The sequence below is a fragment of the Panthera tigris genome, chromosome D1 (assembly GCF_018350195.1).
Source record: "Panthera tigris isolate Pti1 chromosome D1, P.tigris_Pti1_mat1.1, whole genome shotgun sequence".
Lineage (NCBI taxonomy): Eukaryota > Metazoa > Chordata > Mammalia > Carnivora > Felidae > Panthera > Panthera tigris.
The window spans coordinates 53,607,403-53,634,912 of NC_056669.1; the positions used below are offsets into that span (position 1 = coordinate 53,607,403).

The following is a 27,510-nucleotide window of genomic DNA, read 5'->3' on the forward strand; positions in this document are numbered from 1 at the left end:
CATCATTCTTTCACCAAACACTTACAGGTCAAGCACTTCACCCTCACAATGACTTTATTTGGCAATTATTACTCCCATCTTATAGATGAAGAAATTGAGGTTGGAGAGATTACATAATTTACCAAGAACTTCCCCTATGTGTTATGGGAGAAGTAACACATGTGTCTGTCTGAATCCAAAGCCTGTTTCTTTCCTCTGTGCTACAGAGTGCTAACTTTCAAACCATGGGGGTGCTCTAACATAATGTCCCAGGGATGGACAGAGTCAGCCCACAGGAACTGGGAGCAGGGAGCTCAGGAGAAGGATGCAAATAAACAAGTATCTGTCCAGTCCCTGGAAAGGAACTTGTGGCAGGCTTTTGACAAATATCATCTCATCTAACACTCTCCCACCATCCTAGGGGCTTACCCTGTTCCAAGCCCTCAGAGGTAAACACCTGGCCCAAAGTCACCACATCTGGCAAATGGCAGAGATGGGAATCAATCCCAACTACTCCAATCCCTGGTTCTGTGCTTTTCCCACTGCAGCAAATCATAAAGCATGACATTTATGCCCTCACCAGGAGCCACGAGTATCTAGGGACCCATCTGCAGATCTAGGGAAGAAAGGCAGGAAGGTACCCACCCACCCCCCCTGCCAAGGACTACAAGCTGTCCTTCCCAAGGGACAGCCCCAAAGATAGCAGAAAGGGCCCTGAGCTGGAGGCCATACCGCCCGGGTGCTGGTCAGCAGCAAGGTATAAGAAAGACAATGGGTCAGAAGTCAGACCAACTTTGCTAGAAATCTTCCCTGTACTGCTCACCAGCTGTGTGTCTGGGACAAGTGATTTAGCCTCCCTAAATTGCAGTTTCCTCAGCTGAAAAACGGAAAAAAGGACAGACTCTCCTTTAGGGCTGACAGTTAATATGTGTCCTGCATTTAGTACTGTGCCTAGCACACAGCAGGCACCCAAAGAACAGTAGCTGACTTCATTCTAGGGCTGTCACTCTACTACGGGCCTGTTGGGAGGCCATGCAAATTCTCTGGCCTTAGTCTCCTAAAAAACTCCCGCAAAATGGAGTCTCGAGTCTCCTCCAGTCCTAATATCCTGGATTTTAAGGTCTTGGGCTTCAAACCCCCAACCCCAACAGAGACAGCATGTCTGCTCTCCACCCAAACCAGTGGGGGATGAAGGGCCGCCCATCCTCAGGCCAGCACGCAGGGCCCTTACCAGGTGGAAGGCTTCATGGGAGTGCTGGAAGGTCAGGAGCATGTACTTGAGGACAGACAAGGCAGCTCCCCGGACAATGGGGTACAGAAGCTTGGAGAAAACCTGGAAGAGAGTCCCTGGTGAGGAGTCCCCCACACCTGGGCCACAGAGGCCAAGTGTAGCCACAGGCCTGAGAGGTGATCAGAGACACCAGAGGTAAAGCAACAGACCCATGCAAGACCAAGAACACAGACATGCCACAGATCTAGTCGATGGACAGATGGGTAGTAACACAGATATCTGATGGGAGGGAGGGATGGATGGATGGATAGACAGACCCAAAGTGACAGACACATATTCTTGAATGAGCAGAGAAATCAATGTGGGAAACCTGAGGCCCACAGAGGGGCAGTGAATTATCCTGGGTCACAGCAAGCTTGGGTGAGAGCCCCAGTGCTCTGCCTCCCAGACCCACACTGCCCCTGGCAAGAGAGAGTGGGAAAAGCTGTAAGCCAGGGCTAGGACAGGGGCCACCAACCTTCTCAATTTTGGCAAGCGAAACCTCAATCAAGATGCTGAACTTCTTAACAGCGGCCAAACCCTTCAACAGTGCAATGATCCACTTGTCAATGTTCTTCCCCAGGGGCCACGACACCCAGTCGATCATCCTGGTGAGGGGAGTGACAATGACACAAGGACCAGGGAGGCCCAAAAGCCTGGGTGGGGGCAGCCCAGGCACTAGCCATGATGTCCTGAGACCCCACACTTATCCGCACCTACACAGAGCAGCCCTGGGGTCCATGGGATGAACAAGACACCTCTGAGAACTGCAAATGAGCCCAGCACAGGCATCTGGCAGAGACTGGGGCTCCCAGTGCAGCAGGAGGTGGGACAGGCCCTCTCAACAGCCCAAACCTCACTCCCCCGCCACACACGAGGCTGCACTGGCAGACTAGGGCTTTCAACTGTCTCTATCTGGACCATGGGGCCCAACCACAGGAGCACTGCCCCCAGGTTTGGAAGCTTTGGCTCCAGCAGACCCTTGCCTATGACCTAGACCACGTCACTTTCTCTAGCCTCAGTTTCCTCCTCTGTAAAATGGGGACAATACCTACCTCACAGGACTGTGGTATGGATTAAAAGAGGTAACAATAGCTAACTCTCATGGTATTAATTCTGCACCAAGCACTACTCCATCTGCCTTACATGTATTAACCCATCTGACCCCCACAAGATAATGCTTGTATGCACACAGCATGAAGCTGCCACATAGAAGGCACTCAGGAAAATGTCACTGTATCATTACTTTTGGACTCAGTAGACTATACTATAAAGAGGTCGAACAACAAAAAGAATAAGGTCATAATAATTATGATGGTAATTATCACCACTGCTCTAAGCACTTTACACGTGTTATTTAATCCTTGCAACGACCCCATAAGATGGGTTCAATTACACAACATTTTATAAATGAAGCTGAGACCTACAGAGGTGTAGTAACTTGCCCAAAGTCACACAGGCTAGAAGCAGTAGAGCCAGGACAACTTACTTCTGGAGCCCACACTCTTCCCCACTAAAGACAAGAAATTCAGGAAGGCCCACTGGAGATAGTAGATCTGCACACAGGTATAGAAAGCATGGCAGGGGAAGCATGCCAGGTGAGTGGGATCTACAGGGCCAAAGGCCTGCAGGGAGGAGGGTAGGCAGTATATTCTAGGATCACTGGACCAGCAGGTGGGGCTAGATCACAGGTTCGATGACATTCAAATGAGGTGAGGAGATATGCAAAAGCAATGAGCTGAAAAGCATCCAAACTCCATTTATCATACCTGCCAAACTCAGAATGCACTTCATAATATACTTGCAGCTTCTAGTATGACCCCATGGAAGCCTAACAACTTCTGACACCACCTTTGCTATTACAGAGGGGGAAACGGAGGCTCAAAGAGTTCACTGACTTGTCCGGGATCACAGAGTTGGCAACCAACCTGAGAGCACTGCTAGGGAAAGGCTCTCTGTGTCTCCCACATCCAGTCCTAGGCCGGGCACGGAGCAGGACTCAAAAAAGTATGGATGAATGAAAAAGCATGAGGGCCTGGACCTCCTGACACTAAATCTAGCCCAGCAACCACACCCAGTATATCAGGAGAGAGACCTGATCCCCACCCAGCCTTCAGCCCACCTGCTGATGGCCGTCAGCATCTGAGAGTCTGTCACACTGTCATCATTGCTGAGGTTCCGGACGACACCATCCATTAGCTCCAGTGGGAGGTGCTGGACCACGCTGGCCAGGGCGCTAGACGGAGGCTCTTCCTCTGGAATAGGGGAACTGGGATGAGCTTAGCAAGATAGGTAGACGCCTCACCTCCCCCAATACCCCATGCCTTCATGCTGCCAAGGAACTAGGCTAGGCTTCTGAAAAGAGCACAGAGGGGCCACCCCCTTAACTCCTACAGCATCACAGCCTCCAATCCCACCTTAGCTTATTCACTCAACAAACCTTCACGTGCCCTGTACTGGGCACAGAGAAAGCACTGACCACCCCCTCACCACCACCAATTGTACCTATATAGGCAAAATCTGTAAGAAAGGGTAACATTAGGGCTGGCAAGAACAGATAGAAGGGCTGTGTGACTTGAGGGAGGACATTCCAGGTGGAACCACACAAAGGACTAGAGATGAGAAAGAACATTTAGTTATCAAAATCTGTTGTCCAACTGGATAAGAGCTTATACACCTGACCTTGGCTCTCTTTGTCCCACCAGGTGCATTCCTTTCCTCTCAACCGAACAGCCCTATAATCAGGGAAGCCGCAGATCTTATTTCACTCATTTATACTGTAGTCCAAGTACCACAATTGCCAATGGAGGACCAAGCGTTTACATTTCAGAGTTGAGATGTTCAGGCTTCATCGTGAGTCCGGAGCTTCACCTCTGCCTGCCTGGTACACTTTGCCCCTGCTGCTGCCCATCTCTCAAAATCTGAATCGAAAGTCACCCTTCTACAAAACCCACCTGACCCAAAGGGCATGACAACACCACCCCTTTCCTGTTGTCTCACTCAGACCCTAGTCCTGCTTCTGGCCAGCATGATCTGGGTCCCTCCTTCACCTCACCCAGCAGTCTGCTCCTGAGTGTGCCCATCACGCACCACAGGATAAGACCCACAGCAGGACCCCAGGATAGCCCTAATTAAAGTAAGGAACATTGCATTCCCCCACCTGCGCATTAGCCCCTTACACACACCTGCCACAGGGCACACCAAGCACGGGAACCCGCACCTACAGCCACCTGCCTGGCGCACGTTGGGCTCATGGAGCACACGACCCCCCACGCCAGCCCCCACGCACACACACCTGTGCAAGAGATGACGGCAAACAGCTCCTTCAGGCAGGGCAGGATGGCAGCGGGCTGAGCGCGCCACAGCTGCGCCAGGAGCCCGCTCACCTGCTGGGCCTGCTCCAGGAACTCCACGGCGCCCTCCTCGCCCTCGGCCGGACAACGGAAGCGACCCAGGCAGCGCACCAGCTGCTGGCAGAAAAGCAGGCGGTGCGGGCCGTCGGGGACGCAGCGCGGATGCCTCGCCAGTAACCGGGCGACTTGAGCGCACACCGCGGGCCCCGGGCGCTCACACACCGTGCGCAGCACCTCCCGCCGGAGCAGCGCAAACACCTCGTCGGCCGCGGGCCCCTCGGGTAACAGCTGCAGACCGAGCTGTACGCAGGCGAGAGCACGGGGGCCCGGCGGGCCGGCGCCACCCTGCAGCAGGCGAAGCACGCGGCGCGCGCTGAAGAACTCGGCGAAGACTTCCGGGTGGTGGCGACCGGCCACGTGTAGCAGCTGGCAGCCCACGCGGCGCGGCAGCTCCTCCGCGCCGCCCACGTAGAGGCGCGCGCCCAGCGCCAGCAGCGCCAGGCACTGCTCCCGCTCCAGCGGCTGCCGCGCCGCCTCCAGCACGCGCCGCACCAGGCCCTGCTTCACACTCGCGGGGTACGAGGATGTCACCACCGCCTCCAGGATCTTGTCCATGATGCCGCGCTGCAGGGAACAGGGAGCAGGGTCACACTCTGTCCAGCAGGTCCAGTTCCCCAAGCGAGCCCCCGGAACTAAGACTTGGGGCGAGCAACCACCTCTCTGGGCCTCGGTTTTCTCATTTGTGAAATGGGGCGAGGATACCTGCCTCACTGGGAGGTATGCAATGAAGTAAAACACAATGCCAGGCATGTAATGAGCCCCAGGGAGTTGTCGTTATTGCTGATGAGCCCTTTTAATCTCATAAAGGCAATATCTGAACCTTCCACCCCTTTCCCCACTCTTCTGCCCTCCTCTCCCCAGGCATCCCTGGTGACCTCATCTGCTCTTGGGGCAAGTAGCAGCTGGATATAGAAGCTGTTGTCCAGAACCTTGGCCAAGTCCCATCCTGGGGGGGGAAGGGAGGGGTCACACACACACACAAAATCACACCTCCGGGGAGGGAGGGCTTAGGGTCCCAAGGAAGAACTAACAGGGAGATCCCCGCACACTTTATTCTGCCCCAAATCCAGTTCTTGCCATTTCCCAAGTGATCTACACCTTTCGAAGACTCCACGTTTTTGTGTATGCTGTGCCTTTTGCCTGAAACATCCTATCTCCCAGGACCTCCACCACCACCACACATTCACACAGCCAGCCAAACTCCTATTTTCCTTCAGAGCTTACCTCAAACACCCTGTCTTCAGTTAGAATATCCCTGGACCTCCAGGCGTGAATTCATCCCTCACCCTCCATTCCTACAGCCACCTGTAGCCTCTTCCTCCATTATAGCTGGGGTCACATAATTCCCTCCAATAAAGCAGAACATTTCATGTCTGTGTGGCCCTGGCTCCACAGACTTGCACGCTCAAGGCCCTGCCTGCCCCCCACCCAGCCTGATCCCACACCAGCCCCTCACTCTTGATTCACTGTGTTCTCCCTGCCACTGAGCCCTTTGCATATGCTCCTCCCTCCTTGACTCACCCTGCAGACTTCCGGTTCAAATTCACTTCCCCAAGGAAGCCCTCCCCAACCTCTTTGTCTGGGTCAAACACCCCTGTTAACAATTTCAGGGCACCCTGTCCTTTATAGCACTTATCATGATCACTTGGATGAAGTCAGCCTCCTCCACTATACTATATAGGCTCCTGACAGCAGGAACCATGTCAGTTTTGTTCACTCACCTAGCCCAGTGCCTGATCCGTAGTAGGCATTTGTTGAAGAAACAAATGCAAAATACGGTGAGTTACTGCTACCTTATTCCTCTGAGCCACAATAGCCTTCCCTTTCTCCTCCCTTTGGGCAGTTTCCTGGAAGCCTTTCTCCCAAGCTGACCCACTTTTCTCCTGCTTCTCATGCTTGTTCACAAAGGTAAAGCTTGTGCTCCTAACATCCAACTTTCAGCTTCTAGAAGACAGCCATTTCTTTGCTTCTTTGTATAATCCCACTCTAGGCAGGACCTGATACAAGGTTCAGCGTCCAGATGTTTAAACTTATTGGCTCAGTAAAAACTATTCTTGAGAGCTGGAGTTGGTGTGAAGACAAGCCAGACACTCACTAAATGAGGAGCCAGAAACTTTTATTCAGAACCACAGATCTTGTGGGCCCCCGACTCTGTGCCAGGCCCTATGGAGATGCTCCCTTCTCTGTTCTGGCTCTTGGCTGAGACCAAGCTTCCATTATGGCACGTGTTACCAAGCAATGGGCCCATTTGTTTAAGTCTCTGTCTGTCTCACAAGGCTGTGAGCTCCTCAGGGCAAGCACTAGGGCTTATTTCTCAGTGGCTGGCATCTCCGAGATTACTGTGGGTGAAGCCAGAGTACAGATCAGTGGTCCCCAAATACTGGCTTGGCTGCCTCAGAGTCACCTGGGTACTTAGTACAAATTCATATGCCTAGGACCCACTCCAAGCCTCCTGGAATAATGTGTTGAACTCTTTACTCCAAATAAGATTCAACCACAAATGAAGTCTTCTTACCATCACTGTTACTTCTGCTCTCTGAGCCTGGTTCCACCCTGCAGGGTTGTTGTTAAAGCAAATATAAAGTCCTCAGCATGGTGCTGGGCACAGGAAAGTGCTCAGAAAGTATCAGTCCCCTTCACTTTAGAAGCAAAGTCCATGCCCTTAGGAATTTCTCGTCCCTAAAAGTCTGGGGGTGGCGGCAAACACGTTGGTCAAGAGTGCCAGTGCAAGGCATAATCTCAAAAGACCTCTTAAAACTGATCTCCCTTCATCCCTGGTCCTTTCTTTCCTAGGCAGTGCTTGTGACCAACCTCCCTTATAGACCGTCCCTGCAAAGCCCAACCCCTGCCCTCCAGGCCAGTGGACTTAATATGCTCTCAACCAAGGATGCCAAGAAATCCTGTTACTCAGGCAGCCAAAAGAAGCCCTAATCGATGAGATATTGACATCATGTGTGGAGGAAGAGAACCTGGGGGCAGGCAGAAATGGAGTTCTGGGACTACGGAAGGTTCTGGAAATGGAAAGAAAAACAGATTACGAATGAGGAGTCCTACATTCTAGTGTGACCTTAGGCAAATATTATTTTAGTCTTGCAACTCATTATGTGTCCTTGAGCAAATCACATCATAAGCCTCTTTTCTGCAAAATGGGGATAAATGATATCAGGTTGAACCACATGAAAGCAAAGGGTCAGATGTTGGCAATTTCATATCATTCTACCTGAAACCTACCACATAAGATGGTTTGCACCTGGAAGCTCATCAATAGCGCCATTCTGTGAGGTCTGTGATCTCTGAGGCCAGCCACGCAGCCTCTGTGCAGTCCGTGGCCTGGCCACTCCAAGCAAGCCCTGCCTACCTGCCCCCACTCCCACACAGGCAGTCTGAGGTCAGCTGTCACCATGGTCACCAACTAAACCCACTCAATATCTTGGGTGCATTCATGCAAAAGGGTTTTAGAGGCTTGGAGCTCACCTGACCTCATCACAGGCCACAAAAAGCAGACAAGACAAGGCCTGATTTCCCTAGGGCATGGTTAGAAAAGTGGAGGATGAACAAGAGAGAAGGACACAGCCTTGGCAGGGTGGGATAAGAACCTGCGCTTGTTCTCCCTGGGGGAGGAAGTAGCAGACTGCCAGCATTCCTCAGGGGAGGTTGGATTACTCCTCTAGGCTCTGGACAAGGAGACGGCCTGTCGGTGCTGGCTCTGACCCAAGAGACAGCTGCCCCACACCAAATGCAGCAGCACACAGCAGCCGTAACCTCCCTCAGAAGAGCCTGCATTAAAAGCATGAGGCCCAGGTTCTCTGCTTCTGAATCACCAGGTGACCTTGGGTGAGTCCCTGCCAGGCTCCTCAGTTTTTTCACCTGGAAAATGGAGACCATTTTAGCCCTGGCAGGGAATGGGACAAGGTGTAAAAAAAATGAGAGCTGGGCAGTCATGAGTCTATTCTTGGGCTATTTCGCACCGAGGGGGGAAACAGACACACACTCCGGAACTTGCTGATTCTACCAGGAATTTTATCCATTAGTCCTCACTGCCAACTTAGCATTTCCCCTATCTCTCCCTGAGCTCCAGCAGCACCCAAGATCAGCTCCTCTTTACTTCTTGCCTGGACTAGTGCAGTAGCCTCCTAACTCATCTCCTCATTCCCTGCCTCAATCCATCCTCCAATAGAGGTATGTGTTCTGCAGGGTAGAGTCCAGGCTTTGAATCTAGCCCAGGCACTATGCCCCATGGTGCCCATAGCTTTCACCATTCTGAGGTGCTCTTTCACCATTCTGAGCCTCGGAGCCCCAAAATGGGAGATGACCGCCTAACCACCCCATAGCCTTTCCCCGCCAACGCTGCTGCTCTTCCCCAAGCCCTTGGCTTATACCTCTCAGTCTGACAGTCCCAGCAACCCCCAGTCTGCTCCAGGGCACGCACTAAGCATACAGGAACATCACAATCCCTCGCCCTGGAAGGCCCAGATCCTTTAATCTGTCCCTCTCAGATGACCCTTCGCATTTCCACTGTGTATTGACAGGTCTCTGGTCCTGCATGGTGAAGACTGACTCATCTCCACCACCCCCAAAGCACTGTGTCTGGGCGGGGGGTGTGTATAATGTCCTGCCCTGCCCCCACACCCTGGGCCCTAATTCAGGCTTCCTCATCCCTCCCTGGTCTCTCTGATCCACCCACCCTGATAACATCTTCAGATTAACCTCATTAGATGATAAGCTCCATCCTGCCATGCCTTGCTCAGAACTCACAAGGCTCCCTAGCCCCTTCAGCATAAGATCCAAACTCCAGAGTTTGACATTCAAGCCCTTTCTGTGACACCTGGCTGATGGGGGGAAGGGATGGACATGAACTTGACAAACACTGTTTGGTTACAAATCTGAAGGAATTTGCACAGTGGGCTTTTCCTCCTGGCCACCTTTTGGTGATGTCCTCTCTTCTGGGAAAGGCTTCTCCCTTTTCTCTCCTGGCAAATTCTGACTCATCCTCTGATGCCCAGGTCACATGCCCCCTTCTCTGGGAAACCTTTCCTAACCCCTCTGCAATCCAAGTCTCTTTGCTTTTCTCATCCCTCAGCAGTGCCACTGGATTCTAGGTCTATCTTCTCACTAGGCTAGGATCTTCTTTGGAAATAGATCCAATCTCCTATTTGTGCCCTAGTGCCCAGCACAAGACCAGGCAGAGAGGTGAAGGAGTGCTAAGTGCCCAGTGAGAAACATGTGACAGCAAGATGAGATACAACTGAAGATATAACCAGAAAACCCCTTCCAGAGACTGGCCCAGTCAGTGCCCTCTCTTCAGCCAGGTCTGGTCTTCCATATCCATAACCCTAAGACTCAAACATCAGCCAAGAAAGTCCCTACAGAGGTCACCAGACAGGACCCAATGAGGCTTTAGCCTTTTAAAAATGACTCAAACAACCAAAGCAGAAGGAAAAAACAAAAACTGTTCCTGGTTAGCTCTCAGGCCAAAAGCTCACAGAATCCAATGGGACAGGGGAGGGGGCTTCAGGAAAGTCTCAACCTCTCCCTATCTCAGAGCACAGACGACCCTCCAAGCCCTAAGCCAGTACCTAAGAGTGAAGAAGCCCATTTCTTCTATCTCTGACCCTCACACCCAGTCTTCCTCCTCTGACTCCCCTGGGTGCCAGAGCTGCCTGGGGAGCACTAAGCTGACCCTCCCAGCACCCTCCCCCCACCCAGATCTCTGGACAGCAATATCTGTCTCTGAATTTTTTTAACTTAATTTCTTCTACCTAAGGCAGCCCTGAAAGAATCCCCTTGCCCTACTACTGGGAGGCCCTTGCCTGGGCCACCAAACTGTCTCCTAGAAAGAAAGAAAAAAAAGGGTTTTACTGGTAAAAAGCAACAGCTCTTTTACTGAAGGGGAATGGAAGGAGAGAAAAGAAGAGGGTAGGAGCATATATTCCCTTCTCAGAAACCCACCACAATCACTCATCCCTGCTGGGGCCACCCCTCACATGTCCCCACCCCCACCCCAGGGTTTCTGGAAGGGCGGGCACCAGGCTAACACACAAGGAGTCTCATGTCTTGTAGAGGGAATATACCCGGGCGAGGTTGCTGAGAACAGAAGCCCATTCCAGGCGGGTGCGACCTCTTAGCCCCCCAGTTTGTGCCCCATCTTAGTCCCACCCTTCCTTCCAGTTATACCGGTGCACTGGCGCCCAGCCCAGGCTGAGGCTGCGGTCCCCACGAAAGGCCGGTGAGCTTCATGGTTGAGGGGGAGGGCAGGATCACCACCAAACACAAGTGATGAAAGAGGATGAAGCCCAGAGAGGGGCAGCTACTCTCCCAAGGTCACACAGCGAGGCCCAAGTTGCACCTGGACCTCCCTTCTCCCAGCCCCAAACTCTGGGAGCCCTTCGCGCGTGCCCAGGGCTCTCGAACCGCCAGGGTGCAGACACTCCCCACAACCTGCACACACGACCCGACCCCCTTACCTCTGGGACCCCGGTGGCCCCTGCCTCAGAGCCAGCTCTTGGGTGGGGCGCTCAGGCCTGGCAGGACTAGTCTAGGCCAGGCTAGGTCAGGGCGAGTCCTCTGCTCCCCCTGGAGTGGGGACGCCCTCCGCCAGGTCCCGCTCAGCAGGCAGGGATGCTGCTTCCACTGCAAAGTCCAAACTCCCCACCCAGCTCTGTACAAGCTTGTACCCAGGGAGCTCGACTCAGCCGCGCGGCCGCTAGGCTGCGGGGCTGCGGGGCTGCGGGGCTGCGGGACGAAGCGTGGGGAGGGGCGAGGTGCGGGAAACGGGGAGGAGCCGGAGCGGGGGCCACCCTGGGAACCGCCACTCAGGCCGCGTCCCCTTTAAGGCCAGCCGGTCTCAGCTCTAGCGGGGGCGGGGCGGGGAGCTGGACGGCTCACTGCAATGCCTCCTGGGAGATGGAGTTTGCGCTAGGCGTGCCGAGCCGCAAAGAGACCAGGGAGAACTACAAATCCCGGAGCGCAGCGCGCGGGTCCCGGGCCGCCACGCCCCTGGGCTGGGCTCTGGCCCTCCTCCCCCCTCGCAAAGCTGCGCTGGCCGCCCGCGGAGGGGAGGCTGCAGAGCGAGGGCAGGAGGTGGGTGCGGCGCGGCGCGAGCGGAGACTCGGGGCGCAGAGACAGCCGGTGAGGGGACGCGGGCCCAGCTGGCACCTGTCCTACTATGAGAGGTCATCTTGCCTATCTTAGCCTCGCCATTCTCATCTGTGCAATGGGGATGGCAACGCCAGAGACTGCGGGGGAGGGGGCGCTTGTTGGGAAGAAGGGGCGGAGCTGGTGGAAAGAGTCTGGCGGGATGGGGAAGGTTGGAAAAGCCCGGATTAAGAGGGTCGAGACTGTGGGCGGAGTCTGGTGGGTGGGGCAAAGAAGGGCGGAGTCTCTAGGTGAGGAGGAGAAGTAGAGTGAGGTCGGAGGAGCCGGTGGCCAGGGCTGGGGCGTCAGTGCTGAGAAAGCCGATAAGGCAAGCCTAGGTTAGACTGGTTGGGATGGTCCAAAAAGCAATGGGGAAAGAGGGGCGGAGACACAGAGATGGAAAGGATTCTTCCCAGCCCCGGAAAGCCCAGGGTCGGCCGCGCGTTGATACAGTTTGGGTACAGGGGTGCCCGAGTGGGCAAATACCCATGAATGCACAGAACAAACATCTTCCTTTCCTTGTGATAGAAATAAAGAGCCCATCCCTTGAACTCAGTGCGTCACACATGATCTCATTCAACGCTCTTACCCTGTAGAGGCGGCACCGTATCTATTTACAGGTGAGGAACAAGAGGCTTAGAGAAGTGAAGTAACTTGCCCCAAACCATAGGACTCCTTACTCCAAAGACCCTGCTTTATTTCCTGCACTTCAGGGAGACAGAGGTTTAATCTGGAGTGGATGGCAGGGAAGAAACAAGAGTTTAGATGTCCTGCTGTATGCAGGTTGTGTGACAGGACCAGCTTCAACCTTTCTGAATGCCAACCTCTAAGGCACCCCTCCTATGGATATTGTGAAGATGAAATGAGATGGATTTCAAAGCCCTCTGTTTAGCAGGAAGACCACAGAAAGAGAGTGGTTGAAATGGAGTGCTTGTGTCTGAGGAAAACCACAAGAGGAAGCCTGAGAGTAAGCTGAGAGGATGAAGGAAAATTCTGGAAGAAGATGGGGGATGGTGGTGGTTGTTGGGAGTCTGCACCAGGTACTTTGCTGTGCAAATGGAGAAGCTAGCTGGGTTGTCAGGTCAGGTGGCTTCCTTCCAGCTCACTTTACCCCGTGCTGTACCCTAACTGGGCAGCTCACTGCAGGGCCCCTGTGTGTCACCTGAGTTTAGAAAGCACCTTTTCCCCCTACAGTGTGGGCTGTGGGGGTATTGAGCAGCCTGTGGGCTTCTTAGAGATACGAACTGGGCAAAACAGAGCTGAAAGTACATCTGTTGGGTGTGGGGACGCCAGGAACTGGGAGGTGAAGGGCGGTGCTCCCATATGGTCCCCAGGGCTGTGAGCCAGTCTTTATCTTGGTGGACTGAGTAAGCGGGGGGGAAGTCTCATCCAGCTTACTGGGAGACACATTACTCACTCTGAGTATTGTCACCCTTGAAAGTTACCCAGCCATGTTCAATCTATCTTCTACACAGTGGGAATTCCTCCATTTACTTCCAGGTGGTCACCTGGGCTTGGCTTAGATTCCAAACTGAAACTTCAAGAATGTGTTTCAAAATAAAAAGTTTTTAAGATTCAGGAGGTGGTGATGAACCTCCTTATTGGTAGATGTCAGTCTGGGGTGAAGAAAACAGATCTCACTAAGGGGAAGAAATTTCCCCTTCCCCTACTCTGCCTGCTTCTGGCAGGTACGAAGAGGGAAGATGTCAGCCTCAACAGAGTGGTCAGGCACTACCTAAACAAAGTAGGCTTTTGGTAAGAGGTGGAAATAAAATGTTCTGAAGATGTAGAGAGGAAAGAAAGGAATTCCAGCTGAGGGGACTGACAGATGAAAGGGATTTTCTTTTAGAGTGCAGGCAAAAAGGATGACAGCAAATTGCACAGATCAGAGAGGGCCTGACATGGATAATGATAGTATCCATTCATCTATGAAATCAACATGCAGAAGGTGCCTAGCACAGTAATAACTGCTCAGCCATTATTCTTGCTGCTGTTGTTACAGTCACCATCTACCCAGAATCGGCCCAGGCCCACACAGCTAAAGTGTCAGAGCCTAATTCAAACACAGGCCCGGGTGATGCCAAAGCCCCTCTGGTTTTTTGCCCACCCACAACATTTCTAAGGCCCAGAATGGGCCCCGCTTTGTGAACATGACAGGAGTTTCTTTCCTGCTGTAGTAGCAGAGACTCTAGGTTCTGGAGGAGGCAGGGGGAACAAGGCCTGAACAGCCATCTTCTCCCAGCCTGGATCCCAACACAGAAACAGGCAGGCCTGGCTCCGTGGTTTCTGTGAGCGGTGGGTCTATGGAGAGAGACCACTCGGGTTTAAATTCTGTCTCCTCCACCAACTGTGGGCTATTTTAGCTTAGCCCTGGTTGGTTCCCTCATCCTCCAAAGCACGGCAACACATGGAGAGGAAAATTACCAGATTATAATGCTTCTTGGTAGTAGTAATAACATGTGTTTATTGAACCTGGCTGGTTTGGGGGTCGGGCACTCTGACTGGAATTTTACATCTATAGTCCCATGAGGGAAGCATTCTTTTCTTCCCTCTTTCAAAATAAAAATATTTTTAGAATTTTCAAGGCTACAGATAAGTTTAAAGAGTAGCCTTTCACCTATATGCACCAATTCACCCTTTGCTGATTTTCCTTTTGCACATACCTTTTTGCTAAACTATTTACAAATTACAGATATCTTGACACTTGACCCCTAAATTCTTCAGCATGTAACTCCTAGTTACAGAATTCTCCTACATAACCATAATACTATTATTGTACCTAAGAAAATTTGAAAGAAGTAAATATCACTTAATAAACAATATACTCACATTTCTCCAACTGCCAATCTTACGTAGTTGGGTTTTTGTTTTGTTTTCCTTTTTTGTCAGAAGTAGTCAAGATTCATGCATTATATTTAGTTATATCTCTTTAAGCAACTCATTTACTCTATATAGAGCCTCTTCTACCTGTATAAATTTGGTTATTTTATCAATGGTTATTCAGGGTTGTTGGTTTTTTGTTTTTTGTTTTTTGTTTTTCCTTTCTGGCAACATCGTGTTCTTATTGCATCCCATCAGGAAGTGTATAATATCAGGGTCCTACTATCCATGAATGCTAAATTTGATTGTTGGTTAAGGTCATGACTGCCTGATCTCTCCATTGGTGTAATTTTTCCCTTTGTCATTAGTCTTTGGAGTGATTCCTTGAGAATGTCGAAATTGTGTGTTCCCAGTAACCTTTCACTACATCCATTGATGATCCTTGCCCGAGTTGCAACATTGAAAGTTGCAGAGTGATAATTTTCTAAGTGTGCCATTCTTTCTCTATTTATTAGCTGGTATTCTTTGTTATAGAATAATTTTTTCCACTGTTTGTGTGTGTCTTTCTCTCCTCTCCCTGTCTTTTTTCTTCTTGGAGTAACAAAGAGTCATGATTTTTTTTAAATTCAATGTGTTATAACCCATTATCATCATTAACCTTTTTGGTATTCAAATTATTCCAAATTTGGCCTAAGAGAGTCCCTTCAGGCCAGCTCCCGTGTTTTGTTTTAATTGCGATATGATTGACGTTTAACATTGTATTAGTTTTAGGTATACAACATAATGATTTGATATATGTATATATTGCGAAATGATTATCCCAATAAGTTTAGTTACCATTCACCACAACACATAGTTACAAAAATCCTTTTTTTCCTTTGATGAGAACTTTTAAGATCTTCTGTGTTGTTTTCACAAGATCTCATTAATCTTTCATTGCTTCTTTGCTGTCTGGCAAGAGATGTTCCAGGCTCACCTTGCACTTCTTCTATCAAAGTCCCGGAACCATCAATTTCTCCGGGAAACCCTGGTTTCTTTTTGTAGGAGATGACATTTAGAAACCAAGATCTGGAGTCAGGTGTGCTCATTGCTACTGGGGTGCTACTGGTAGGCTCTTTGAGCAGAGCTAAGAAATGATGGATGGATGGATGGACAGATGGACAGGTGGACAGGTAGAGAAGTAATTATCAGTAGATTTAGTGTTGTTACAACTGGGCGTCACTGTGTAGAAGGAATAGATTGCATGGCAAGTAGTTTCATTATGGAAGCTCAATGGGCAGTAATATAGGAAATTGCACAGAAAGCCCATGCCTAAAGACTCTGAGTGTATGGACTGTTGGCCAAAACCTCTGTGGCTCAGTTCAGTCTCTTGCTCAAGACCCAGATTAGAGAAGACCCCAGGCTGCCTCCAAAGGACTGTTCTCTGAGCCATGTCCAAGCCCAGAACCTTCTACAGGCCATGACTCAGAAATCAAGAATGCACATGAAGCCCTGGGTCAGGGACTCATTCTCTCTGCGTGGGTGAAATCAAGATTATGTGATTTGTTCTGCCAGGGTCGCAGAGTTGTGGTAAAGATCAATATATATTTATTTTTTAATTGCTAATAAGTCTTTTCAGTACATATTATAAATTTCCTTCTCCTTTTTATTGTTTCAATACCACAGTTTGGAATGTCATTGCTTTATAATCCTATTTAATACATTACTAGTAGTTACTAGTTATCTTAACTAGCATTTAAGGTAATTACTCTTTTTCAAATATTCCTTCAAGTTATCACTTATCAATTTTTCCAAAGTAAGATTTTAATCTTTTTTTTTTAATCCTTTGAAGAAATACTATTGGGATTTGGATTAGGACAGCATAACAACTGTAGTTAATTTTAGAACAACTTGAAGATATTTCATCTCTTTCAGAAGCATTACAAGTCTCTATTCAAATCCTCTTTATGCTGCCTAATAAAGTATTATGGTTTATATTACTGGAAGGGACACAGGCTTTGGAGAGAGACCTCATTTGGAATTCTAGCTCTGCTGCCTCTAGCTGTGTGATCTTCAGCAGCTGTCATCACTACTCTGTGCATCAGTTTTATAATCCTAAACACCGGGATAACACTCGTACCTACCTCACAGCATCTGTGTGGTGTTTTAATGAAATAGTCTGTTGGAAAGTGCCTTGCATAGCTCAGGGCATGTCCTTGGTTCTCAGGAAGTGTTGATTCTCTACACCCTGGTCTTTATATAGGTCAGAATCAAATTCAGATGGCAGGTGTAAGAGCACCTGGTAAGAGGTAGGAGGGGAACAAGTGACAGATCTCTCCAAGGGCCTTTGTTCACAATCCACACTTTGCAGTTAGACAGGCCTAGACTTGAATCCTGGCTCCGACACTGTTTGGTGCAAGTTCCCTACCTCTTAAAGCCTGAGGTTCTCATTTGCAAAGTGCAGATAATACTTTTCTTGAAAGGGTGTTAACGGGGCTTAAATGAGCTCATATGTATAACAGAGCTGGCAGGTATGGTACACAGCAGGTACTCAGCATTAGCTGTGTCCTGCATGAGGACTGCAGGGACACGTGGGTGCCTGGACCATGTTTTAAAGTAGGACTCTAGAGCAATGTCTTGGCTGCCCTTCCTCACAGGACATCTGCTGTCAAAGAATTCTATTTTCTGTGTCACAGAAAGGTAGAGGTTGCAGCCAGGTAATTTCCAGGCCCCAGACTGGAATTTCCCTTTGCATGGTACCAGGCTGGGCCTCAAGACCCCCTCTCATTTGGGCCACAGACCCGTTCCAGAAAGGAGAGAATTCCAGCAGCAACTTCCATGGCCCCCTGGCCTCCCCAACTCAGGCGGTCTGGGGATCAGCATGGCATAATTTCCTGGTTTGATGGTTTGACACCAGCCCTTTTCTCAAACAGGGAAAGAGGGCTAATCTCTTGCTTGATTTTTTAGTCGAGAGGCAGGCTTGGAAAGCCTCCTGCTGAAGAAAAATAACTCGTTCAGTGGTGATTTCTTTTATCTACTTCCTGGTCCTGTGTGAGTTCTCATTCATCCTTTCTAATCTGGCTCTGAAAAACCTGGCATTTTGTGTTTCGTGGCTTTGTCATTAGACATCATCCGCTGCTGTTGGAATAGAAGGGCTTGGGCTTCTCAGTGGATTTGCCCTGTGTCAGCCATGGAGGCACTGTGGGCTGTCCTCGGGTCCTGTCCCCACTTCCATCGATGGGAGTGGGCAGAGCCCCAGGCCGGCTGCAGACCCACCACCCAAGGACATTTCCATCTGGTCGGGATGGAGAATAGGGTATGTGCATCTCTCACTCACATTAAGACCCCGTGGTGGGAAAGAGGAATGATCACAAGTGTTGGACCCACACAGAACTGGATTCAGATCCCAGCTCCTCCACTGACTCCTACACTTTCTGAGCCTCAGTTTCCTCATCTGTAAAATGGAGACAATAATAGTCTCTTTCACAGGGTGCTTATGAAGACATCAAATGAAGGAATGCATGTACAGCATTTAGCACAATACTATCATTTTCTGTACTTTTCTATATGTTTTTATTGCAAATAAAATGCTACCAAGTGTTACATGAAGCTCCTCACATAGAGCAGGAGGTGTGCGCTAGGTAAGTGGTAACCGTCTTGCCAAGCAGGCTGCAGAGCAGTGTTTTTAAAGGCTGCTTCAGAGATTGTCAAACTTGTCTGAAGCTATCACAGCCCTTTGTTGCTGTTCCAACTCTGCAGCCTGAGTGGGCTGAGAACGGGCTCTCTGCTAGTTGGCTGTGTGTCCAGTCTCTCTGAGTCCACTTTTCTCTCATCTGCCAAACGGAGAATGATGCCTACTTTGTAGGATTGCTCCAAGAATTTAAAAGGCTGGTGAGTGTAAAGGTCTTGGATGTAGTAAAACGCCCAGTAAATGTTCATCCGTCCCACCCCGCTGCCCACCCCCCTCCCCCATCCCCATGACACTAGCATCCGCTGTGTGCTAGGCAGTGCCTGTGCGGGGACATGAGATGTGTCTGTGCTTCAAGGAGATCACAACCTAGGCAGTGGTTTTCAACAACAATTTTTGTCACAGCTCACAGTATGAAGACATACTTTAGATCACCATCCAGCTCACGCACAAACACACACAACTGAAAAAGTTTCCCAACAATATATGTAGCTGGTCACAACCCATTGTGTTGATTTCATGAGACAATCCCAATCTTGATCCTTTTTCCAGTTTATGAAGTCATAATTTACATACAGTGAAAACTCACCCTCTTGGGGTATACTGTTACATGAATTTTCATAACTTTTATAACTACCACCACATCAAGACATAGAGTGTTCCCATGACTCCAAGGTATTCCCTCTTGCCTGTTTGTAGCCAATTTTTTCCCCAGTCCAGGCCCTAGCAATTACCGGTCTGATTTCTGTCTCTATAGTTTTACCTTTTTTAGAACGTTACATAAATAAGATCACATACCTCTGTAACCTTTTTTTTTTTTTTATGTTTATTTACTTTCGAGAGAGAGAGAGAGACAGAGCACAAGCAGGTGAAAGGCAGAGAGGGAGACACAGAATGCAAAGCAGGCTCCAGGCTCTAAGCTGTCAGCACGGAGCCTGACATGGGGCTCAAACTCACAAACATGAGAGAGAATGACCTGAGCCAAAGTCAGACACTTAACCGACTAAGCCACCCAGGCGCCCTACCTATGTAACCTTTTGAGGCTGGCTTCTTTTACTTAACATAATGTTTTTGACATTCTTCTCTTGTGGTATATGTCAGTAGCTAGTCCCTTTGTATTCCTGAGTCATATTCCATTGTATGGTTGTGTGACTGTGTTTACCATTTACATTTTAGTTGTTTCCAGGTTTGAGCAATTATGAATAAAGCTGCTGTAACTATTCAGGTACAGGTGTTTGCATGGACATATGTCCTCATTTCTCTGGGTACATAATGAGGAGTGGGATTGATGGGTCATGCGGAAACTGAATGCCAAACTTCCACCATGGTTGTACCATTTTGCATTCTCACTGGCAATTCAGGAGACTCACTGCTCTGTATAGTCAGCAGCGTTCGGTATGATCAGATTTTTTTTTTTAAGTTTATGTATTATTTTGAGAGAGAGAGCATGGGGGAGGGGTAGAGAGGGACGGAGGGAGGGAGGGAGAGAATCCAAAGCAGGCTGTGCACTGTCAGCACAGAGCCCAACGTGAGGCTCAAACTCATGAACCATGAGATCATGCCCTGAACTGAAATCAAGAGTCGGGTGCTTAACCGACTGAGCCACCCAGGCGCCCTGGTATGGTCAGATTTTTTTATTGGAGCCATTTTAATAGGTATACAGTGTTACCTAATTGTGGTTTTAAGTTTCATGTCCTTCATGACTATTGCTGTTGAGCTTTTTTTTCAAGTGGTTATTTGTCATCAATATGACTTTGGTGAAGTGTGTGTTCAGATCATCTGCCCATTTTTTCATTGGGTTATCTGTTTTCTGTTTTGAGAGCTCTTTCTACATTCTTGTTAACAACCTTTTATCAGATCTATGTTTTGCAAATACTTTCTGCCAGTGTGTCTTATTTTCATTTTCTCAACACTGCCTTTTGAAGAGGAGTTTCTCGTTTGGTGAAGTCCAGTGTGTCGATTTTTTTATGGTTTGTGCCTTTTGGGTCCCATGCAACAAATCTTTGCCTAACCCAAAGTCACAAAGGTTTTCTCCCAGAAGTTTTAGTTTTCAAAAGATTTTACCTATAGGTCTATGGTCTGTTTGGAGTTAATTTTTCCTACATGGTACGAGATATGGGTCAAGGTTCTTTTTTTGCATGTAGATGTCCAGTGATCTGCACCTTGAAGGAGGGCCATGTGCAAATCAGCTCATAACATGATGGAATGGTGGGCACGGCCAGGTAGGCTGTGCAAAGGACCAGGAACCCCCAAGAGGAGAGCTGTTAACCTAGTGGAGATCTGGGGATGGCCTTACAGAGACGCAGTGGCTCATAGGTGGGGCCTTCAAAGTTGACAGCAGAGAAGGTGGAGAGGGTGGTATAGGGAGAGCAAAGCCAGGCAGGTGACAGCATGAGGATGTGTGCAGTGCCATCTGGAATGCGGGAGGATAGAGTGGGGGAGGGGCTGGAGGTGAGCTTGGAAGAGCAAGGTGGTCTGGCCAGGCAGTCGTGCTCCAGAAGACTGAAATGGAAGGTGGAGAGGAAGAAGGCAGGGAGCCAAATGAGGAGGTCAGGAGAGCAGAGGAGAAGCCAGAGCCCGGGGAGGGCTTTAGGGATGCGTTTGAAGAGTCAGAGTGAGAAAAATTATAGGGATGAGGACTCGGAGCTGCCTCCTGGATCTTAGGCTCAGGCAGTTGAGTGGCTGAGAAGCGTTCACTGTGGGTTTGGGAGAAGAGGAATTCTGTGTCAGGCCTTCTGATACCCGTGGAACATCAAGGTGGAGAAGTCCAAGACACAGCTGAGGATACACAGGGGACTGGAGCTCAGTGAGGATCGTCGGTTCATCCCCACCTGACCACAAACCCTTCATCACACAAAGCTTTCAGCACCTCCTGCCCTGAGGTGCCAGGTCCTGTCCTCATGTGTCCTTGTGCCATTTACACCACGACCTGTACACCTGTGATGGTGGAAAATGGGGGCTTGGACGGCTGAGCTCTGTGACTTGTGGCATGGAGAGAATACCACAGAGAGCACCTTAGACTGAGGGAGGGGGCAGGAAATCTGGCTTCTAACCAGTCTCCGCCCCGACTGCCTGTGTAGCTGACAGGCAGTGACGATGCCAGGGAGTCGCACGGCTCTGGGGAAGAGGCAGGAAGGCAGATGCTCTGCTGCTTTTGCAAGCAGAGAAATAGGAGTTTGGGTACCCACCCAAGAGCCCCCAGGTATGCCAGGTGTGCCTTGTGGCTCCTGACTATCTCCCTCCCTCTCCCCCCCACCACCACCCAGTGCTCTGAGCTCTTCAGCACTAACGTACAGAGGAGATATGGGGTCTGCAGCCCACAGAACCAACAGCAAAGACAGCCCGGCCTCTCTGATGCCTGAGGCTGCTCTTTCCGTGTTGCTGAGCTACTGGATAGAGCCCGGGCCTTAAGTCAAGGAGATGGGGCACCTGGGTTGCTCAGTCGGTTAAGTGTCTGCTTTGGCTCAGGTCATGATCTCACGGTTTGTGAGTTCCAGCCCCACATGAGGCTTTCCACTGTCAGTACAGAGCCGGCTTCAGATCCTCTGTCTGCCCCCCCCTTCTGCCTCTCCCTCACCCACACTCTTTCTCTAAAATAAACATTAAAAAAAAATTTTTTTTTAAGGAAATCAAGGAGAGAGACTGAAAACTAACATATGCAAATTACTACCTAGAAAGAAAAGGAAGATTCTGGAAAGAGGAAGGGGATGGCACTGGCTCATGGGTCCATCTCCTGCCTGGGCCCTCTGTAGACAGAACTGACCAGTGTCAGCCCTGAAGCCAGAGCACCTTCCTGCAGCTGCAGGCCCCACACAGCAGCCATCCCTTCCTCAGCCCTAGCCCCACCCCTTCAGTTGGACCTCCCCGCTGTCCCACAGCCCATCTGCTCCAGGCTTCTGCTGCCAATTTTGTAACTTCACCATGGCTCGTTTCTCTTCAGACACTCCAGATGGTTAATGCCTTTCTACAGTATCACAGTGCCCCATTAGATGAGGAAGGAGTCATGAGGTGACCCCCTAGACAGTTGGGTGAGGCAGCTGAGCATCTCTCTCCACCAGCATGGACGGCCTCCATTTTCTGGCAGGAGTCTCCATCCCCTGGAGTTAAGGGGGTCTTAGTGCAGCCAGCCTCCTCAGAAGACAGGCATGGTGAGGGTAAGAAGTGCTCTGGCCTGCTCATCATCCTTGCTGGGTGACTTTGGGGAAGTCCTCCCTCAGACCTCTGTTTTCCCATGTGGATAGTAAGCATGCCAGAATTCATTCCTGACCTACTCCCTTAGCTCTTGTCCATCTCCCTTGTCACTGCACCCTCACTGCCTCTTGTCTTGGTCTCCCTGCCAGCCTTTTCTTTTTGAGGGCGGCTGGGGCACTGGGTCCAATTCTTCTTTGTGGCCCTCACACCCAGCATCAGGGAAGGGTTGCTTAATCTGTTCCGCAGGTGGGATCTTGGGAAAGTATGTTGGAAGCTGAGGGTACATCCCTTCCTTTCTAGAACCTTAAAGAGAAGTTAGACTCCAAGACTTCAGGTTGAAGGAGACTCACCAGCCTTAGACACTGGAGGCTGCAAGGTAGTGGGGAGAAGGGCTTGTTAAGGAGAGAAGCGGGTAGAGAATGGGTAAAGGGTGCTCCGTGCAGAGTCCCATGTTTGCACTGAAACTCAAATTCTTCAGAGGTAGCTGGGGTGCCATCATGATGGGAAAGGGCAGGCCACCAGGAGTCAAGAACATCTTCATTGCAAGGCTAATTGTTACAGGAGGATGAGAGTCCAAGAAGGGGTGTCAGAGTCCAGAGGGCTGAGTGGCCCATTGTAAGCCTGGGACAGAGATGGAAATGGCACTAATCATAGCTATTCATTGTAAAATCCTTGAGATAGACTAATAATAAGAAGGCATCATTGGTACAGCAGAAGGGAGTGCTGGGCTGGGAGACCTAAATCTCAGAGCATTGGCTAGGTACTTAGAAGGTACCAGTGTTTGACTAGTAAGCATTTACGTATTTTTCTCTCTCACATAAAGGAACCTGGGTTTGAAACTTGGCATGGCCCTTCACCTCTCTGAGCATGGGGAATGAATCCTGACCGTGTTCCTCATCTGCACAATTGGGATGGATGGTGATATTGTCTAAGTCAAAAGATGTATCACCAGTATGTAAACAAATGTGTGTAAGGGCAGGTAGTCCAAGCACATTTTCTTTCCTTCCTTAGAGCAGTGGTTCTGTGTCTTAACTGAACATTTAGAATCACCAAGGGTGCTTTTAAAAAATACCAATGCTAGGGTATTAAAGACCAATTACAATAATCTCTGGAGGGCAGGACCCAGGCTTTGTTTTTTCATTTTTTCTTTTTTCTTTTTTTAACTCCCTAGTGAACCTAATACGCTTAAATAATGTGGCAATTATCTCATCAGGTATTAATTCATTTCAACCTCTAGGACTATAGGCTTGATCTACAATAAGGAGTTGAGAACTGTACATACATTGATGTTATGGTCTGAATGCTTGTGTCCCCCAGGTCCCTATATTGAAATCCTAATCTCCAGTGTGATGGACATAGCACCTTTAGGAGGTGATTAGGCTATGAGAATAGAGCCCTCATGAACAGGATTAGTGCCTTTATAAAAGAGACTCTAAAAAGAGCTCTCTTGCCCCTTCTGTTACATGAGGACCCAGTGAGAAGACAGCCCTTGCCAGACACCAAATCTGCCTACACCTTGATCTTGGACTTTCCAGCCTCTAGAACTGTGAGAGATAAATGCTTAAGCCACCTGATCTATGGTATTCTTTTATACCAGCCTCAACAGACTAAGACACCAGATATGGTTGGGTAATTTCTCACTTCTCTCCCTCTCTAGGACTACTTTCCAGCACCCCAGCCTCCTGCCATGTCTGACCCCATCACACTGAACGTTGGGGGGAAGCTCTATACGACTTCACTGGCAACCTTGACTAGCTTCCCCGACTCCATGCTGGGTGCCATGTTCAGTGGAAAGATGCCCACCAAGAGGGACAGCCAGGGCAACTGCTTCATTGACCGTGATGGCAAAGTGTTCCGCTACATCCTCAACTTCCTGCGGACCTCCCACTTGGACTTGCCTGAGGACTTCCAGGAGATGGGCCTGCTCCGAAGGGAGGCCGACTTCTACCAGGTGCAGCCCCTGATTGAGGCACTGCAGGAGAAGGAGGTGGAGCTCTCCAAGGCTGAGAAGAATGCCATGCTCAATATCACCCTGAACCAGCGTGTGCAGACAGTCCACTTCACCGTGCGGGAGGCACCTCAGATCTATAGCCTCTCTTCCTCCAGTATGGAGGTCTTCAATGCCAACATCTTCAGTACCTCTTGCCTCTTCCTCAAGCTCCTTGGCTCCAAGCTCTTCTATTGCTCCAACGGTAATCTCTCCTCCATCACGAGCCACTTGCAGGATCCCAACCACCTGACTCTGGACTGGGTGGCCAATGTGGAGGGCCTGCCAGAGGAGGAGTACACCAAGCAGAACCTCAAGAGGCTCTGGGTGGTGCCAGCCAACAAGCAAATCAACAGCTTCCAGGTCTTCGTGGAGGAGGTGCTGAAAATTGCTCTGAGTGATGGCTTCTGCATCGATTCTTCTCACCCACACGCTGTGGATTTTATGAACAATAAGATTATTCGATTAATACGGTACAGGTAAAAGGACCCCAGGAACACTGAAGGAGGGGGCTTCCAAGAAGCTGCATGTCAGCCAAGGTCCTGGAGAGTGTCTCACCAGTGGTGTGAGGCAGGGCGCTTTACTAATCTGTATTAACCGCATAGCAGGACTTGATTCCCCCCACAATGCAGTCTACCTATAGGAATTCGTGTGTCCTCTCAACGGAGCTACCTTTTTCCTTGCCACTTTGAGCTACAGATGGGCAGTTTGTCATAAGTGAAGTGCCTGCCAGTGTGTCCTAAAGGAGGCCACAGGAGGGCTTTCTGGCTACAAAGGAATGGCGAATTTTCCACAGGCTCCAGCTCTCTCTGTACCACTAGGCAGTGCCTCACTTAGCCATCTATGAAAGGAGCCCCTGGTGGAGGGAAAGGGATGAAAACAAGAGGCTTCCTTCAGTTTCCCAGGACCTAAAGTAACCAGAGATCCCCACTCTACCTGCTCCTCTGTCCCTAGGATGCAGCCGGGACCTTGGACTTGTTTGCCCAGGGACAACCATGTTTGGCTGGCGTGGAAATGCAGTATGATTTCAGAGCTGCATTTTGGGCCCCCACTGTTGTGGGGAGAGATTTGAGCTGTGGCATGGCCTAGAGGAGTGAGCATCCAGGCAGGGTTCAGAAGATGGGGATATCCCTCTGAACTGGGCCAAATGTAGACATGTGGGGGTTTTTCACTTCACAGGTGAGCTGCTTTCCCTGCGAAGATTTTAAAGTACCTGGAGCCAGTGCAACAGAAGGAGTTTCATAACGTGGACTGTTACATGACTTCTGTAATCCTTTCCCCAAGAATTTGAAGTATCATTGAAAGAGGTCATTTTAAATAATATTATGGACTCTCAGGGTTGGAAAATAATTTAGTGGTCGTTTAGCCCTTCCTGGCCCCCAGCACACCCCAGCCCATTTGGGGCTAAGCACCTCTCCCCAGCACCTTCAAGTGATCACATCCCTCCTTGCATATTTCCAGCAACGGGAAGTTCATCAACCCCAAGGCAGCCCCTGCCGTGGTTGGCCAGTGCTGTTAGAAAGCCCTTCCTTACATTGAACCAAAATCTGTTCTTCCATGCCCATTTTCTAGTCTTGGATCTAGACCTTCTTTCTCACTCAGAGGTATGTTTGTTTACTCTTTCACAATAGTCACCTTAAAAGGCCAGACCCTTATTCTGAAAATATTATTACTCAAATTAGGATTCCCCCTGGGATTTGTCCAGAACCAAGGTTAACCCCCTTCCCATCCCTTGTAAGTCAGCCCCATCTTGTGATCACTTCACTTTGTTTTGTGACACCCATTTCATCTGCCTCCTCACTGTGGCTCCGCATAGCTTTTGACCACCTCCTGTTGGAGGATAAAGATTTGTTGCCCCAAGAAAGTGTTGCCAGAGAAAGGAGGCCAGGATATGGCAGGGCGGATTGCACCAAGGAGCCCTGGAGTTACCATAACACTGCTCTCAGAGTAAGCGTCCAGGCACTGTGACATTGCTCGGAAAGAAGTGGCCTTCTGCTGTGGTACAGTTTCTGGTCATAACCAACCCGTGGACCTCCCTGGGATAAGGTCCAGAGCAAGACACCCCAAGCCACCACTTTCCAAGGGGTGATGAATAGTGCAGACCTCAAAACTGCACATTATGATTCATCCCTAAGTTTGGCCTTGGGAATCTTCCCCATTGGGTAGGGGCTCTTGGACAAAACCAGGGAAGCCTAGTGACACAGGCACCCACAGGAGATGGGCTGAGGAAGGGACTTCCTATAATTACACCCTGGGAACAAGGAGCTTGTATGCTGGGCTGTGGGCAAGGCTGCATCCATTAGGTAATAAAGGCCTTTTCCCCCTACAGTGGGACCCAGGAGTCTCTGACAGCTGTCCCAGGTCACCAGGCCAATAGTACTTGGGAAGGTCACTCAGGAGAACCCAGGTTAGAACAGACACAGCAGAAGCTGTGACCACAATCAAACAGTTTATCACCACTGCCCTTTTCCTTCTCCATAAAAAGTATCTTTCTCCATCTTCTTGGTGCTTCTTAATTCAAACGGCTTGACGTTAGAGAAAGTAAAGGACTTGTGAAGCCACTAATGTGCTGTGTGACTGCGCAAGTCGCCCACCTCACTGAGCCACCTCCATTTCTTCATCTGTGAAATGGGCATAACAGTAATACATAACCCTACCTACCTCACAGGGCTGTTGTGAGGATCAAATGAAATAATGTACGTGAGAATACAGTATAAATGATCATCAGTGTTACTATTTTGCATCTGCTTATTTATAGGGGGTGAAAAATACCCTGGCCTTGGAGTCAGGCTGACCTGAATTTGAATTCTGGCTCCATCGCTTGTTATGGAACCTTGGACCAGTCACAGGGCCACTGATGTGTTTCCTCATGGGATAACAACCTCACCTCCTGGTGTTATGTGACTTAAGTGAGCTGGTGGCCGTGAAAATTCCTAGCTAGGCCTGGCACATAGGAACTCAGTAGATACTTGCTCTTTCAGGAAGTCATACTGGTGGACTGCCGTGCAGGGAGCACCTCGAGAGGACAATTTAGCAAGCCCACCTGGAG

General features: G+C 49.8%; 2 protein-coding genes across 6 annotated transcripts in view; one reads left to right on the forward strand and one right to left on the reverse strand.

The window, feature by feature from the left end:
* USP35 (ubiquitin specific peptidase 35) overlaps positions 1–11,414 on the reverse strand; it is a 57,927-nt gene extending 46,513 nt beyond the window's left edge. Inside the window, exons 1-6 of one of the 3 annotated variants that reach the window (XM_042959535.1) lie at positions 7,178–7,909; positions 5,887–6,009; positions 4,545–5,226; positions 3,372–3,504; positions 1,728–1,857; positions 1,211–1,312 (exon numbers count right to left, since the gene is read on the reverse strand). In XM_042959535.1, coding sequence (XP_042815469.1) covers positions 1,211–1,312; positions 1,728–1,857; positions 3,372–3,504; positions 4,545–5,217 — 1,038 coding nt within the window. In that variant the 5' untranslated portion in view covers positions 5,218–5,226; positions 5,887–6,009; positions 7,178–7,909. Of the gene's footprint in view, positions 1–1,210; positions 1,313–1,727; positions 1,858–3,371; positions 3,505–4,544; positions 5,227–5,886; positions 6,010–7,177; positions 7,910–11,126 lie in introns of those variants that run through there. The other 2 variants (XM_042959536.1, XM_015536098.2) reach the window with 2 other exon arrangements.
* A 278-nt stretch (positions 11,415–11,692) lies between these two features.
* Positions 11,693–27,241, forward strand: KCTD21 (potassium channel tetramerization domain containing 21). 3 transcript variants are annotated; one of them, XM_042958930.1, is made up of 3 exons: positions 11,727–11,742; positions 12,325–12,416; positions 24,132–27,241. In XM_042958930.1, the coding sequence occupies exon 3, from the start codon at positions 24,162–24,164 to the stop codon at positions 24,942–24,944; it is 783 nt and encodes a 260-aa protein (XP_042814864.1). In that variant the 5' UTR covers positions 11,727–11,742; positions 12,325–12,416; positions 24,132–24,161; the 3' UTR covers positions 24,945–27,241. The 3 variants fall into 3 exon arrangements, with proteins under 3 accessions (XP_042814863.1, XP_007079020.1, XP_042814864.1); XM_042958929.1 differs by lacking the exon at positions 12,325–12,416 and having other exon boundaries at positions 11,693–11,742; XM_007078958.2 differs by lacking the exon at positions 12,325–12,416 and having other exon boundaries at positions 11,696–11,790.
* Positions 27,242–27,510: the final 269 nt, after the last annotated feature.